Raw genomic sequence first — 17,969 nt, 5'->3', positions numbered from 1 at the left:
ACATTTTATTTAAAATATTTGTGCACATGAAAAAAAAATGAAATTAAAAGTATCTTTAAAAAATTAAAACTATTTTTTTAAAAAAATAATTAAAAAATTTCTATATTTTTTTTGAAAAAATAAATCATATTATTAATAATAAATCTAAATATATACTTTATTATATTCTTCAAAGTTAAAGCAAAATTAAATTTACCATGTTTGTTGAGAAATAATGTTGTTGTTGTGCCCACCAACACAAATGTTCAAGATATATAAGCCTCTAACCAATTTGAATTTCAAAAATGATATCCTCCAACACCTAACCTTTCTATGAATTTTATTACCCAACTTTTAAATTAGAAGTTAGAAGAAAAATTATATTTGTACTCTTATTTATTATACTTTCCTACTTATACTTTCCTACTTGACAAGGGACAGTCTATCATCTATGAAATGGTTCCTTCATCTTTGATGATACGATTTAATTGTGTAATAATATCCTTGTTGAAGTGTCCTTTAGATTAACAGCTCTTTAACTGGAAATGGAGCCTGAAGTGCAAGAGTCTCTTTTGGAGAGAAGCGCATCTCCTGGTATTGACAGTCATGTGGACGATATTAACAGATTGGAAGTAATCTTATCTGATTCTGATCGACCATGGGGAAAGAGGATAATTGCCGCATTCTTCTTGGAATCAAAGCTTCTATGGAAGCTCGCTGCCCCTGCAATTGCAGTTTACATGGTAAACTATCTAATGAGCCTCATCACACAAGTCTTCTCTGGTCATTTGGGGAACTTGGAGCTTGCTGCTGCTTCTCTTGGCAACAATGGGATTCAAATTTTCGCCTATGGACTCATGGTACGTATGTTTTCCAATCAACGAATAAGAGGATTGAATCTTTGGGTATACGAAATTCTTTAAAGCTATGGCAGAAAGTTCTCGAACAAGTTCTAGAATATAGATTAACATGTCTCTGTTTGAGCTATGACTCTGTTTTCGTTAACAGAGTATTTTTAATGAAATCTTTGAATTATTTAGTGGGTTCATGGATTCAAACATTATTTAAGGACTAGTCCTGTAAGTATGATTGCAGTTCAATCAATTAGGGGATTGAATCTTTGGGTGTATGGAACTTCCAAGTATAATCTGTTTGTTTTCAGCAGTGAAATTGTTTCCATTAACAGAGTTTAAACAGAACTGTTGAATCATTTAATGAGGATATGGAATTTCTAAGCTTTTCTTCAGAAAACTGTTCACAATTTTATTTTTCTTCCCCTTCATTTACTCCCCCTAATCCATTATCAATTCTTCCCCTTCGTTTTACTTCCCTTAATCCATTATCAATTCTTCCCCTTCGTTTTACTTCCCTTAATCCATTATCAATGAAACCATAGTAAAAATGGGTATTCAGATTGAATCGTGCAGTATTATTCGGTAGGACAGTTTTTCAGGAAATCAAATCTGGTTCATTATTCGGTGACATAGTTTTGATCTGGCTACATAATTGCTCAGTATTCAGTAAGAGAGTTTTAATCTGGCCACATAATTACTCAGTATTCATTAAGAGAGTTTTAATCTGGCTACATAATTGTTCAGTTCAACAGAGTTTTAATGAAACTGTCTATTCATAAGCATTTAGTGGGTTCATTGATTTCGTGCCAAATATCTTACATGCAGTCTATGCTTATCTGAACGAGCCTGCCTCTGACAGACAAGTTTGGAAAATTGTCCCCACATTAATGAGCGCTCTTATATTTGCCGCTATTTACTAAAGCAAGAATTCCTAAATTTAAGGACTTCACAAACTTTTTGCCGAGGCTCACTTGTAGAATCTCTCATGCGAATACTTGTACTTTGGTATGTGATCTTATCTTATTGGATTCTGCGAAAGTCCCATGGAAGACAACGGTGAGGGATGTGAGATGGGATGAGTCAAAACCAGTTTGTGATGATGATTAAGTGTTTATGGTTTTTTTTGGTACTGTAGGATGTTTAACAATCTTGATGATGTAATCTATGATGTATATAAATTTTTAAAAATAAAATTTGAATTGTTATTTTTAAAAAAAAATTATCAAAAGAGTTAGATTTTGTGTGGAAAGAAACAAGTTGAAATAATTTAGTATCAAAAGTTGAATGGTAGTTCTTTTGTCTTCATCTTATATCTACGTCTCATGTCTTCTTTCTAAGATTTCTAATCTTAAAAGTAGGAATCATCAAGATACGTATGTTCATTTTAATTATTTATATTGATTAAATAATAAAATAATCATTGCAAATGAGTCTTGAATCTATTAGTCAAGTTGGATGGTTCTTGAGGAGTCCACTAGAAATCAATCAGGTGGAAACAACACAATATTGTAAATGATGAGATTAAGATATCCTAATCTAAACTACAAGATCTAAAATTTTAAATAGAATAAAATTCTTAACATTATCAATAACTAAACAAATAAATACAACTAACAACCTTTCTGAAACCAATTTTGACTTGACTTGATTAAAATTCACTCTTAATTTATATATTTCAATTTTAATCATTGATATCAAATAATTTATATCACAAATAAAAACAACTAACAACCTTTTAAAACCAATTTTGACTTGACTTAATTGATACTCACTCTTAATTTATATATTTCAATTTTAATCATTGATATCAAATGATAGATAGAGTGTCCTTTATAGAAATACATTGTATACTTTAATTACAGGCCTTGGAACGTTTTTTCAACTATAATTAGGTTTATCCTTTTAAACATCAATTTTAAAAGTCCTAATGAAGTTTATGGATTTTTTTCCGAATATCAATGACATATCCCTCATTTGCATATATATATATATATATATATATGTATATATGTGTGTGTTAATTTTCTTCTTCTAATTAAATTCCACAAAAATCATTTTTTCTACAATGTCATTAATCAGAATTAGACATTAATACATGATTCTTGAATACAGTTGGGCATGGGCAGTGCGGCAGAAACATTATGTGGGCAAGCCTTCGGAGCCAAAAGGTATGGAATGTTGGGAATATACCTCCAAAGATCTACAATCATTTTGATGGCAACCGCCATTCCCCTTACAATAATCTACGTATTTTGCAAGCAAATTCTTTTACTTTTGGGCGAATCTGAGAAAATAGCATCTGCAGCAGCAATATTTGTTTTGGGTCTAATCCCACAAATATACGCCTACGCTGCTAATTTTCCGATCCAGAAGTTTATGCAGGCACAGAGCATTGTGGCACCCAGTGCTTACATTTCTTTGGTTACCATTTTTATCCACATGTTATTGAGCTGGCTAGTTATTTACAAGCTTGGATGGGGACTATTTGGGGCAGCATTTGTTTTGAGCTTATCATGGTGGATTGTTGTTATAGCACAGTACATTTATATTATGAAGAGTCCGAGGTGCAAGAAAACATGGATTGGCTTTTCTCTTCAGGCTTTCACTGAGTTGACATCTTTCGTAAAGCTATCTGTTGCTTCTGCTGTCATGTTATGGTAAGTTACTACTTTGACTTGCTTGCGTTTATTTTTGATATAATTTGTCAACTTGTTACTGATACCATATCAGTTAAATTATATTCCTTATGATATTTAATTGCAAGATACAATATCAGTTAAATTGTATTCTTGTAATGTAAGAGTATTTACATTGTTAGTAGGTTGATTACTCTTAATTTACAAGTCCACTTAGAAAATAAGTCAAATTATTATACATTCTAAATCATGTTATCATAATTTTGTTTCTATCAGTTTGGAAACATGGTACTTCCAGATAATGGTGCTCTTGGCTGGCCTTTTGAAAAATGCAGAGATTGCATTGGATTCATTGTCTGTTTGGTATTTTCTCTTTACTTTTACCCTTCATTTAATTTGATTATAAAGTAATGCAGTGCAGAGATCTTTCCCTTAATCAGATTTCTTATTAGACCCAAAGAAGCAACGCAGGTTAACATTTTCTTTCACTTGCATGTTCATCATTCATCATTAATTTATCATATAGTAATGTACAAATGTAATTACATTCGGTTTAGCTTTGATTATCTTACATTTGATAAAAATATTGGATCCAAAGTAAAACATAGTAAATTAAGATTTTATTCACTTACATTTTCATCATTCTTCATGTAGCACATCAATCTTGGGATGGGTATTCATGGTACCTATTGGGTTTAATGCTGCTATTAGGTGAGTTAGATTTATCTATAAACTTTTTTTTCAAAGAGATTATATATAACAATGCAACACTATCAGGTGTTTTTGTTTAATGCTTTCATCTTGGATTGTATTTAGTGTTAGAGTGAGCAATGAGCTTGGTGCTGGAAATCCAAAAGCAGCAGCGTTTGCAACGATAGTAGTGACCACATATTCCTTCTTAATATCATTGATATTTGCCATTGTTGTTATGATCCTACGGAATGTTATGAGCTATGCCTTCACAGAAGGGAAAGAAGTAGCAGAGGCTACAGCAGAACTTGCTCCGTTTCTTGCTGCATCCATTATTCTCAATGGAATTCAACCAGTGCTTTCAGGTTCTCATTTAATATTTAAGAATCCTTTTCACTTCTGAAAATTTGAATAGTTGAGTTCGATTTATTAAGTCTACATATTTATGCCTTCATTTATATTTCTTATTTTATCATTATTATTATATCATAATAAAATAAATTTATTCATATCATTATTACTCTTTTTAAGTCTGAAAGTAGAATATTGTATCATAATTATATCATGCTTCAAAAGAGTTATTTATATCACTAGTTCAGTGAAGGCTATTTGGATTTCATATGATGTATTATAAAATGGCTAATTAAAGAATTCATTGTTTGTTTATGTATAATTTTAGGTGTGGCCATTGGTTCTGGATGGCAAGCTCTTGTGGCTTATATAAATATAGGCTGTTATTATATTTTTGGAATACCTTTGGGATGTCTTTTGGGATTCAAGTTTGATTTTGGAGTGAAGGTAAGAAATTACTTATAATCTAATACATTGAAATTTTGTTAAATTAATTTAATAGTGTATTATTTGATTTTCAACTTTGACACTAATTGGATACTAGATCTATTAAAGAATGAATCAAACAATGATGAAATATAAATTCTTACATAACAAATTATTTTTATTTGGATGACAGGGAATTTGGCTAGGGATGTTAGGCGGGACAACCTTACAAACTATAATTTTATTGATTATCGTTTTGAAAACAAATTGGAAAAAAGAGGTAAGTAAGTTCAAAGTTTTAAAAAATAAATTAATTCCTATATAATTTTATAGATTCTTCATATTAACTCATATTATTAGAGCTAAATTGTTTAATTTTCTTATAAAACGATGACAAAACAATATATAGATCTCTAAGATATATTATATAACTAAATTTATTCTCTCAAAATGAAGCTAAATTTAAACTACTATTAAAAAATCTTTACTTTACTATTGTGTTGCAATTTTGTAATCAGTTGGATAAATATTTTTTTATATATTAGAAATAAGGAGATCAAAAATACAAGAGATCACAGAGCATCAGAGTTCACAGGCCAAGCCTCACACCATCAAATAATGAAGTATATACAATGAAACAACATAACAAAATCATAAACCATGACACAAGTAAAGCACATCAACCTAGGTGTCCACCCAAGCCACCCAGCCCAAGAAGCCATCCCTCCACACCATGCTTTTTGGATCTTGAATTTGATTTTGCATGTAAACCATCTCACTAGAAGCATTGTGAGCTCTTCTTTTAATCTCTTTGTTAAATCTACTGAAGGTTTGATTGAAAGCATGTATATTATCTAGGTGCAGCCTCCAAAAATATCCATTATTAACCTCATTTGCAAAAAAGGTAGCATGATCAGAGCAACCTTTTGAATTTAGCCTTGTTGATTTTCATGGTCATCTGAATCTGTGAAAAATTTTTAAAATATGTGAGACTTCGAAAAACCTCAGTAAGCATTCTGGGGATATTTTGAAACCTTTCTTCATTTCTACACTTCCAAATTTGCCATAAAATGTTAGATGAGGTAATATCCCAAAACATATTAACATCTTTTCTAGCATTAGAAATAAAGCTAGTAATAACTTCAAAAATACTGAAATTAGAAGGGATAGAAATACCTAACATTAACCAAACCTCTTTGGCTAAACTGCACTCAAAGAAAATATGTTTTCCTGTTTCTGGGGTTCTGCAAATGCTGCAATAATTAATATCAAAGAAAGAGTTCCTAATAGGCAGCTTATTGAGAATAAGTAACCATTTAAAACATTTAATTTTAGGATCAATAGAACTTCTCCAAAGATAATAAAAAACCTTCATCCAAGAAGAAATATCCAAATCGGTATTCCAAATATTGTTAATATGATTGATGATGCCAAAATTATAATTTAAAACAAAATAAATATTCTTTGCTTTAAGTTTGGAGATGATGATACCATCAGGCCATTTTATCTTCAAATAACTATTAGAGTCCACATGACACAGGGTAGGGATATCTTTACTAGCTTTAACAATCATACTATAAGTCTTTTTATGAGAGTCAGATAGTTTAAATTTATTTTTTAAAACATCCTAAGGGATAAGTCTGTTCATTTCAAAGATATCAATGAATTGTTTGATACCAAGGTTAGTCCAAAACTTAGCTGAGCACACTTGGGTAAGAGCAAGGGGTTTATTGCCAAGCTTAAGGTTCCACCAAATCGATCTTTCACCATGGAGAGTTTTATTATCATAGAAGTCTTTGTTAGTGATGAATTTCCTAACATGGTTCCAGGCTTTCCAGATGGATTTAAAAACCACCGAGCCTTGAACTATAATAGAAATTCACCACAAATGAGATCAGTAAGAGGAAGATTTTTCCAGAATTTAGCATTTTTAGGATATCCCCTCTCAATATTATTACAAATCAAAACTTTCCAAGGATCATCTCCCTCTAAGGCATGAAAGATCCATTTGGAGGCTAAAGCAAGACCACAAAGTCTTAGATCTTTCAACCCCAGGCCCCCAAGGAGCTTATCAACATGACACCACTTCCAATTGATAGAATGCAACTTTTTATTTCCCTTCCCATCAGACCAGAGATAATTTTTAATAGCTTTCTAGATTTCCAAAACTTGGTAGTCATTAAACATCCAAGCAAAGGCATAACATAAATTGTAAGAAGACAAAATCTTTTGGCAAACTTGGATTCTTCCAACAAGAGATAGAGACCTATTGTACCACTTGTTCAGCTTATTATGGATCTTATCCTTGACCCAACCCCACATCTCTTTTAAAGAAGGATCAACAGAGAAGGGGATACCCAAATATCTGACAATTTTAGAGGGACCACCCCATTGGAAATCAAATTTACTAAACCAATTAGGAGGTTGATCTTCCCAACCAAGACAAATAGATTTGGCATGAGATAATCTAGCACCAGAAATTTTACAGAAGAAGTTAAGTTTATTGATCATGGCAACAAAATTCTCTTCAAAGGCTTCATGAAATAGAGAAGTATCATTAACAGACTGACAGTTTATAATCTCCTTATTATTAGGAAGGATGATTCCCTTAATAGCGGGGGATAAAGTGTTGTTCCTAAGAATATAAAATAGAGCTTCAGAGGCAATAACAAAAAGAGGGGGAGCAAGAAATATTTTTAAATAAAAATTAATTAAAAATGTTTGAAAGTATTTTTATTAAATTATTTGATAATAATTTTTAAAAGTAAAACTTTAGGTTATAGAATATACTTTATAAGAGAAAAATAATAAAAAAATTTTAGGTCAAAAAGAAAAGTATATTAGAAGAATGTCTTAACATAGAAAGATTTTCAAATAGCAATAGCTATCACTAATGTTAGGAGGATCTCACCATTCTTTCACCATCCCCAACAAATATGAGAGCCTATGATTTAAATTAATCTCATATTCCTTAAGAATAAAAAATCACATCAAACTAAGTGCATCATTATGACTAAGTTTAAGTTGGAGAAGTTATCAAAATTTATGAAGAGGTAAGGACCCATAATAAATGAAATTGAAAAGCCCATTTAGCAAAGAAATATGACCAATATTCCTCTTTAGAAAAGATGAATAATGGATTAAAATATGAAATGAGTGAGATGGATAATTCACTAATAATATATTCCTACCCCAACTCTTAGGTATTCTTAGGAGACACAAGAATGGAACAAACCTCCATTTGATTATTAATATAGCATCACATAAGCAACTAGATAATAATTGTTTACAAAATTGTCACTACTATGTCCAAACCCACAAATCCTACTAGAAGTCATGTTATCCTATATGATTTATTAGCATTAGCTTGTGAAAAAATCACATTTACCTTTTAGAATCCTCATGTCTTGATCTATGTACATAGAACATGAAAATGATTTCAAGGGAATAATTCTAGGAAGCCTAATAGATGAGAATGAAAGGGAATGAGAGACTTTTAAAAATAATAAATTGATCTCAATAGTTTCTATTATTGAATCCATAATATTTTTTGAAATGTGCATGGTGAGACCCTAGTTATAAAAACTAATGGTCTTTTATTCTCAAACTACAATTTTCAAAGAATAAAAAACATGGATAAAGTTGTTAAGTAAATAAGTTTATACAAGAGGATTACATAGGCTTTCTTTAAACATAGATAATGAAGTGACATGAATAATAAGGTGATCTCAAATATTTTATGTTTATTTCTAGATTTCTATAAACAACATTTGGAAGACCAAGAATCACAACTTAGAATCTGAAGAGCAAGAGCCACAACTTAGAATTCCACAAAGATGTCCCTCTTGGGATTTGAACTAGGGTCTCCACAATAAGAACTCATCACTTCAACCAACTAAGCTAAACCCCTTGGATGTTTGCTTCTATATTTCTAAAAAGAAAGGATACTTAAATAAAGAGTTAGCATTGATTCCTTTAATATTTCAAGAAAAAAGTTTATAAGGACCTTGAAATAATCTCTTACTAATATAAGACTCGGTGAGGAATTGTTTTTGACATAGCAAGTTACTAAAAAATTATAACTAGGACAAGTAAGATTACTCTTAAATTTTCTCCAATTGCAAAAGAATCTACTCTTGCATTTTTTTATACTCTAAAAATTGATAACCAAGAGAAACCAACCAGACTCATTTAGGATCATTCCCTATTGTAGAATATCTACTCCCTCTATGGAAAAATAAGAGAAATAAAAATGGCGGAAGAGGTATTATAGTCTTCACACATTTCTGTTCTTGGGGCCAACAATTGGCCAATCTTCATAATAATATGTATGTAGTAGTTTGACAAATAGATACAACTCTTAATATCAACATATCATGTTTATCCTAAATAAATAGAAACTTCAAAATTTTAAGTTCAAAATAACTACCCATAATAACATTTTAGAATATATAACAAATTCCTTGAAAAAATAAGAATTTATAAATAACAAGAACCTACAAAAAAAAAATTTAATAACATAAATTATTTACAAAATTAAATTCCAATGTCTAGCTCTCATTTGAAACCTATATAAAATTGGTTTGAATGGATCAGTCTTACTATTAGATAATGAATTACCTATTGTAAAGTGAAGAATGTGCATAAAATGTTTCTAGATAAGAAAATGAGTATTAAAGAAAAATGTTGAGTTTATCCACATTAATTTATTGACTAAAGGGAAACAAATATATGTCTAAATAATCCCTAATTTTCACAACCCTTGAAAAGTTTCTATTGAAGGCTATCTTGTGAATCTAGATCATAGTACCAAGGTCAAATATATAATCTCTTTATTGTTTATCCATTTTTCCTAAGCATTATGTGACAATAATATAACTTTAACTCTAATTAAACCTATTAAGAGGTCCTTATGAAGTCCAATATGTTTCATTTTTTTTCTAAAGTATGTCCTTATATGAACAATATTTGAGACTATGATCTACAAAGAAAGTTATTTTAGTCTATTTCTTGATTTTGGGGAGAACTCTTTGCATTAAAAAAAATATTTTGGCTTGAATCTATTGAGTGCTATATGGTAGAACCCATATTTTGATGATTGATCATTTTATTCTATCATGGGGCTATGGCACCATTAGTCACATTGAACACTTACCAAATGACAAGATTGAAATTGATTGACTTTGGGACACACACACACACACGTGCGCGCGCATGCACACACACACACACACACACACACACACACACACACACACACACACACACACACACACACACACACACACACACATGTACATCTATATATGTATGGGTAAGTGCACAAGGATACAAGATAAAAAAGGGAGCATACAATGCCACTTTTTTATTTTATAAAATCAATAAGTTCTAAACTTCAATGAGAAATTGAAGATAGTTAGACTCAAAATTAGAAGATGTGACATAAACAAGAGTTGTAGTAATTAGAACCTAGTTTCTTAGCTACTAATTTATTTTTAAAATGATGGATATTAAGGCCATCAATAAGGAGGAGCACAAAAATGGACATATTTTTTTTCAACAAAATCTAACACAGCGTTTGATGTGCTCCCCCTAAAATATTAACTATTTTTTAAGTTTGTTTAATGACTCTGATGAGAAGTCTTCTAGGACAATGTAGTTTTTCTTTGAACTTTATGGTAGACATTTTTGATGAGCATATGATCTACTTTATGAAGTTTCAAAGTGGATGCATCAAGAAACCGTAAAATTTGAGTATGCTCCCCCTAGATATCACTAAAAACTAATGTAAAATAGTTTTTTTAAAGAATGTATAATGGAAGTTATATTCTCTAAAAAAAGGAACTTGTCTAAAAAATTGAGACAAGCCAAAATATATGAAAAAATAGTACTTCTTGGCTTTTCAGGAAAATGGACATACAAAACAAATTAGAGATGACAACATTAACAAATTAGAGTTCAATTCTTTTTTGTATAAATAGATAGTCGATAGAGAGTTTTATAACATCTTGTTGTCCAATTTTGTTGTTATTAACCATTTGCAAACTTGATGGGGAGCACACATGAAATTTGAATTTTTTCAATGATTGCTAGGAAACATGTCTCGAGCCTCTCTATATCATCCAAGTCTTTGGGTTGGATTCCCAAAGTAAATCCAAGCCATAGGCTTAACATTCCCCAATGTAATACAAAAGGCACACAACAAAAATGACATGTGCCAAATTCTACAGTAAAAAAAAAAAAACCTTTTGCATATGGTGCGTGCCAAATGTAAAACAAATTTTTTTTGTCTACAATATGATGTGCACCATGGAGTTTTTTATGGTTCTTAAGCTAATAATTTGGTCTCATTCTGCCTTTAAACCCTGAGAGGGTTTCTAGTCCAAAAACCCCATTGAATCATTTTAGAGGAAAGTATACCAATAAAAGTGAAGAAAAGTTAACTTACAACTTTTATTAGGATCCATATAAAATCATTAGGGTCAAGGGGAAATATGGGGAGATATGTGGGGCATGGGGGAGGTGGGGAAGAAAGAAAAGAGGGAAAAATATAGGGGGAAAGAAGTAGGTACAAAGGAGAAACTATTTAGGTTTGATGGATTATGGTTATAGATTGTGTGTGTTAGAGAGAGAGAGAGAGAGAGAGAGAGAGAGAGAGAGAGAGAGAGAGAGAGAGAGAGAGAGAGAGAGAGAGAGAGAGAGAGAGAGAGAGAGAGAGAGAGAGAGAGAGAGAGAGAGTCAAAAGCATTTGGTCTATGCCATATTTAGCACACAAAATGAAAAAATGGCGAACACCATATTTGGCGTGCACCAAATAATTTTGATTGGGAAGTACTAAGCCTTTGTCTTCATTTTTGTTTGAGCATCCAAACTACAAGTTGGATGATGATTTAACACTCATGATTTTTTCTTCAAAAAAATGACAAAATAAATATCCTTTCTGGTCATGTTCTCCATAAGGTTTAGTCAAATTTTGTTTATGTTAAGCTTTCCAACACTAATTCATTTTGTGAGTGTGTCTGCTTCTTTGTCAAAAAAACCAACAGGCGACTCTTTTGGCAAGATTTTTCCCATTTACTAAATTTTGAAACATATATCATTTTCAAAAAGAGATCATAATTTTTTATTAGTTTTAAAAAATTAAAGGATAAAACTCAAAATTTCATTTTGTAGGATGTGTCCACTTTTTTTTAAAATGAAAATTTAAAAAAATAGTAAAATATGATTTATTAATAAAAAATTAGCCACAGAGCCCAAGATAAACTTTATGATGTTAGCTAACTTCTCACTTAATTAATTTTAATAACACTAAATAGAAGTTGACATTTTAAGGGGGATCACACTCTATTCTATGTTGTATTTTATTTTTCTAATAAATAGAAGAACACTTTGTGTGCTCCCCAATTTTGAGCCCCTTAATTCCTACTATTTTAAAAATAAATTTGTAGTTTATTAAATTTTGACTAAAACTACCCTAATTTTCTGTAAAAACATACTTCAAATTTTCACTAAATCTACCTTAATTTTTCTTATTAACATTTAGAGCTTCTTAATATCACAAAAAAAAAGTGTGTATCTTAAAATTAAATACAGTAATCATATATTCAACTCAAGACTAATGATGAACATAGAAAGTTGTTAGTTACAAATAATTTTTATAGAAATTAAGGAGTAAAGTAGTCAAATCTATGACTATAGAACTAGCTTAGGTTAAGTTCTTGTGTTTTTTAATATTGATAAACAAGTTTTTTTAAATTAGAACTAAACATTTAGTGATCATGGACGAAGAGAGTTATCTTATAATTCTATAAGTTTGTACCATATACAACTATTCTATTTAGAAAATACTTATTTGATTTAAAGTACTCAAACCAAAACAAAATTAAATATAAAATAAAAATGCATAATATATACTCTTATATTTTATAATTAATACATATAAAAAATATTTAGGTAAATACTATTACATTCACTTTTCTAAATTAGTGAATTAATTTTCAATCAATCAACCAATCATACATAAGAATTTTTATTTGTTAATCAAATACTTTTAAAGTTTTATACTTATTTATTAACTAAACAATAATTAATTTTTATTAAAGTGTAATTATATCTTTTAAATATTAACTTAATTTCCTTGTTACATATTCTAAATTAAATTTTTTATATAAAATTTATGCATATGTATTGTATTATTAATAGTAATATAAATATAAATTTTCATAATATATAAACACATTTCTTAAAAAAATATAACTAATCTTATAGGTTAAATCATAAACACATATATGTTTATGTTTATATATAAATTTTAATAAAAATATTTAAAATAAATTTATAATGTGATAAATGTTATAGTTTTAATTAAACGCAATTTTAAATTACAACTCAATCAAATTAACATAAAAATATGCATACATAAATTTAAATGTTTTACGTTAGAATTGCATAAGTTTTATTATACTCTACGTATACCTTATATTTTACTTTTTCTAATATATAATCTTATAAACAATTTTAAATTTAACAATTAGCTAACTTTGAAAACCAACTTATATAATAATCTTCATGCCTGTAATAGAAATTCAATTCAATTATAATTAATTATTAACTATTGACTATTGACGACAAGTAATGCCACTACATGCCAATTATTATCTATATTATTAAGTACCCATGTAATAAATTTCCTTTTTAATTGTTTCTTGAACTATCTATTAAAATGCTTTCAATCTTGGAATAATGGCAGGTGGAAAAAGCTTCTGATCGCTTGTCGACATGGGATGCTAAACGTGAAGATACGAGTCAAGAGCATACAACAAACAATAAGGTATTGTATTTTAGTTTCATTCTCACTTTGAAATTAGTTAATAGCACAAGAAGAAATATTAAATGATCATGTTTTGATGCAGGCTTAAGCGAGGAAGTTTTGCTTCTAGGAAGATTTTCATTGGACCAATTTATGGTGAGGAAGTAAGAATGAATTATCTTATATTTAAATTTATCAATAAAATAAAATATGAGCTACATTGAGGCCTAGTTTTTCCTATGGACATATTGAAAGACTTTTTAAGTTTATACGACTTTCAAATTTTGTAAAATAAGTTTAAAAATAAAAAACATTTCTTCCATTTTTTCCTTATAGATAAGATTACAACATAGTATATAAAAATATGTAAAATAGAATGATATTTTTTTGTGCATTGTTCAACTCTCACAGTAGCTTTGGTGGTATGTGAAATATCAAATTTCTTTGGAAATCTAAAATACTTAGAATCATTAAATTATTTCAAAATGATTTAGACTTTATTTAGTTTTGATTTAGATTGATTTAAAATTTATTTAGTTTTAATTTAGAACTTAATAAATTTGTGTATTTATAAACTTGTGTTGTACATTGATACCTTAAATTCTATTGTATAAATTGATGTGCATTTTTTTTTTTCTAATTTATGCATTTTTTTTGTTAAATTAGTTCTATAATTTATTTTTAAATGTGTTATTTTTGACATTCTATATGTTAAAAAACTAATATTTATTTAGTTTGAAAATATTGAATAAGATTTAGGCTACTTGTAATATCCAGATGGATTAAAAATGAGTCTTGACAACATTCCTAACCTTTATATCTTCACTCACACCACATACTTGAATGACAAATCTAAGCTTCAATATATTTATTTTTTATTTTTTAATTGTTAAAAAGGACCATTAAAACTTGGTTTGACTATATCTAATGTCATTAAAAGTAAGTGATATTATATATTTTTCTAAAAGAATAAAATTTTATCAATTAAAGACAATGTATCATATTGAACATATATAATTTTTAAAACTATTTTCCTTTTTTCCAAGTGATGGTGTCTCCATGCTATCTTTCAATGAATATTTCACTATTTTTAAGATAATGGTACACTAAAATAATCTTTGAATATTCAATAAATTTCTAATTTTTTATTTTCTAAATAAGCATGGGTAAATGTATTTTAATTAATGATCATTTATCTTTTTAATACTATTCATGCCTCATTTCTCTCTATTCTACTCTTATGTTGTACATTCAAACATATTATAAGACAACAAAAACTTCAAGTTTAATGGAAAATATATTGTAGATGCTAGCACTTGGAACTATTAAGTTAGATAAGTAAATTATCAAAGAAGAAAACACATGTCACATGAGATTTAGGCACCACAAAAATTGTGTCAAAGACTAAAACTAACATTTTAACTATTATATGTTGACTTGGACAAATGTTTTGTAACATGTTGATTGCTTGAAGAAAACAAAATTCATTCATTTAGGAATTCACAAGCTAATATTTTGGTGTAATGACTACCACACTTGTAACAAAATCTAGAAAAGTCAACAAAAACAAAGAAATTTTAGAGTCCAACAAAATAAATCATAGATTAAGAAGTTACACCATTGCTTAAACTATCTAAATCTACTAATAAATTTTACACAAATACATAAATATAATCAAAATAACTCTAATCATATCCATCCAAATCCAAGAATAGGTTTTCAATCATGCAAATGATTGCCTCAATTGAATTGTTATTAAAATAGCTATAGGCTTTTCTATCTAAATCCATAATAGGATTTCAATATGCTAAAATAATTGCAAAAATTTACTACATCTTTGTAATCATACCATACATGTCAATTGAAATGTTATTTGTTAGGTATATATTGATTGACACTAGTCATATAATATACATATTCATAATTAATTACCTCTTTTAGAATGTCTAAAATTCTAATGAAACTATACTTCAACCATATTAGCTTATTAAGGCTAGAATTTAAGGCATGAATATCTATCATGTTGTCTACAAAAATTGATCAAAATATGGGAGGTAGGATTTTTCCATTATCTATTCTCTATGTTGAACTTATTTTTTTATATCTAGGTGAAAATTGTTATCAATGGTAAATCACCACTTTCATGCTATGTATGTGACACCAATAATCAATTAGTTGGTGTCACAATTCCTATGTTGCTAATGAGTATGGTAGGAAGATTTGAATAAATCATATAATTCTAGACATGACTATTATAATGAGTGAGCTATGTAATCAAGGATCAAATGTAACTGATAATTATATAGGAGAATGATCAACAATCATGGAAAATAATGAGAAATATGGAGTTAGGATTTTCATGAAAGAATAGGGTGGTGGAGACGTGCATCTATATGTTACAATCTTGGCTAGTGGAATGATAACATTGGAAGAAATAGAAAGGCCAAAAATAATAAAAAGAATTATAATAAGCCAATGGTATTTTTATGAGTTAATTGATATGTAAATTGAGTCATTATTCATTCTATTATATAAAAAATACTCATACTATGGGCATTTACTTATATAATAATACATCCAACATTAGATAATACAGAACATCCAAATTCCAATTTAAAGATAATAATTTTATCTCATTTATTACTTATATAAATATATTTTTATCTTTTTGAATTAGGAAACTTTGTTAGCTTAGTGCAAAAAGTTGATATTATTTAGTCCATCCAAGTTTTTTTTTTCCCTAGCCAAGGTGATTTTGATGAATACCTAAAAAAATCGGTAGTACATTGGTGTTTGGGAGCTATAGAAAAAGAAAAGGTAATAAAAAAAGTTTTGGAGCTATAAAGTATGTTGAGTTTTTGCTTGAAGTGCAAAGTATTGTACAAACACTAGAGGATAGCACGGTGAGTGGAATTGAAAACATAGCAACAAAACTTATGATGCATATTCTTACTCTTCAAGCTTTGAAGAAGAGATAGTGAAGCTCACTGATTCAAAGTATTCAACTATCCCAAGAAAATTTTAAATAGTTATGATTTTTCGCTCCATATGTCTATTTCATCATATTTACTGGCATTGATTTCCATAAAAAAAAAGGGGGAGATAATCATCTTCCATAGGAACCATTAAGCATACCTAAGAATCATCAACTATCTTCAATCTTGAAAAAGCCACAAACAAATCAAGAATACCATTATAATGAAGACCTGACCTACTACCAAAACAACTAGTTTGGAGTATTGTTATGGGGAGTCCCACTATAGTGTTAGGATGAAAAATTTAGCATCTAGAGCACAAAAGTCACAGGAAGGAAGTCTTGACTAGGCAAAAGGATGAAGATGAATTTCATGACCAAGAATGGTCAAAATGACCTAGATCTTGGAAAAGATAGAAGTACACATCTCGAAGGGGAGCACCTGACCCACATTTTGCATTGCATGTTAAAGTCGATGGATATGGAGAATTTAGATGGATGTTTTCACACTATCCAAAATTAGTTTGAACTCCCACCCACCTTTAAGAGGATCCCATGGGAGAATTCCAAATCTACGCATTCCCACACCAAATATTACTATTTGATGAGCTCCAGTGGGCCAATGTTTACCCTAATTTGTGGATAAATTATAAAGTTGATAGTAACTTCAAGGGTCCCCCAACACTGAATAAAGTCCATGATATGGGAAAGGAAAATTGAGACCAATTGTGATGGGAAAATAAATATGTTTTTAGTTAGAGGAATAACTTCTTCCCTAATAATGCCTTTAATGGCATTGGAGACAAATGGATAAAAGAATAAGAAAACCTGAGCAAGCTAGGTGTCTAAAATGGGTCCCTCAAATGACCTTTCCCATTGAGCAATCTAGAGCCAACTTTTGAAATTTCTTGGATAGTAGTCCATATTTGGAAAGAGGAAAGAGATAAGTACAGATGTTATCAAGTATATATGAATATAAAGATGTCTGCATGAGATGATGGTGTGTAGAGGTGCTATCTACAGGGCAACATATATGCACCATTATTCGATGGAAGTATAAAAGACTTCTACTATTTAACACTTGAGAGTGGTGCATATATGTTGCTCATATCCATTGACGTGTGTAGAAATTAAATGAGCTGATTGAAGCATGAAACATCGAGAATGTGTATTAATGAACAAGGTACCATGCTGAAATGAAAAGCCATTACCCACATTCCAACCAACTTTAACATTTATGAAATAAAAGA

General features: G+C 29.3%; 1 protein-coding gene across 1 annotated transcript; it reads left to right on the top strand.

The window, feature by feature from the left end:
• The first annotated feature begins 380 nt into the window (after nt 1–380).
• On the top strand, nt 381–14,085 carry LOC149559861 (protein DETOXIFICATION 40-like). The gene is made up of 9 exons (XM_089824332.1): nt 381–839; nt 2,946–3,490; nt 3,746–3,832; nt 4,124–4,180; nt 4,286–4,524; nt 4,839–4,957; nt 5,130–5,216; nt 13,686–13,766; nt 13,849–14,085. Exons 1-9 carry the CDS (start codon nt 525–527, stop codon nt 13,852–13,854), a joined length of 1,536 nt encoding a protein of 511 aa, XP_089680458.1. The 5' UTR covers nt 381–524; the 3' UTR covers nt 13,855–14,085.
• The last annotated feature ends 3,884 nt before the right edge of the window (nt 14,086–17,969 follow it).

Source organism: Cupressus sempervirens, chromosome 4 (genome assembly GCF_028749045.1).
Source record: "Cupressus sempervirens isolate cs-2001-9-10 chromosome 4, ASM2874904v1, whole genome shotgun sequence".
In the NCBI taxonomy this organism is placed as follows: Eukaryota; Viridiplantae; Streptophyta; class Pinopsida; order Cupressales; family Cupressaceae; genus Cupressus; species Cupressus sempervirens.
The sequence above is the reverse complement of the archived record's forward strand: the minus strand, read 5'-3'. Positions and strand labels throughout refer to the sequence as shown.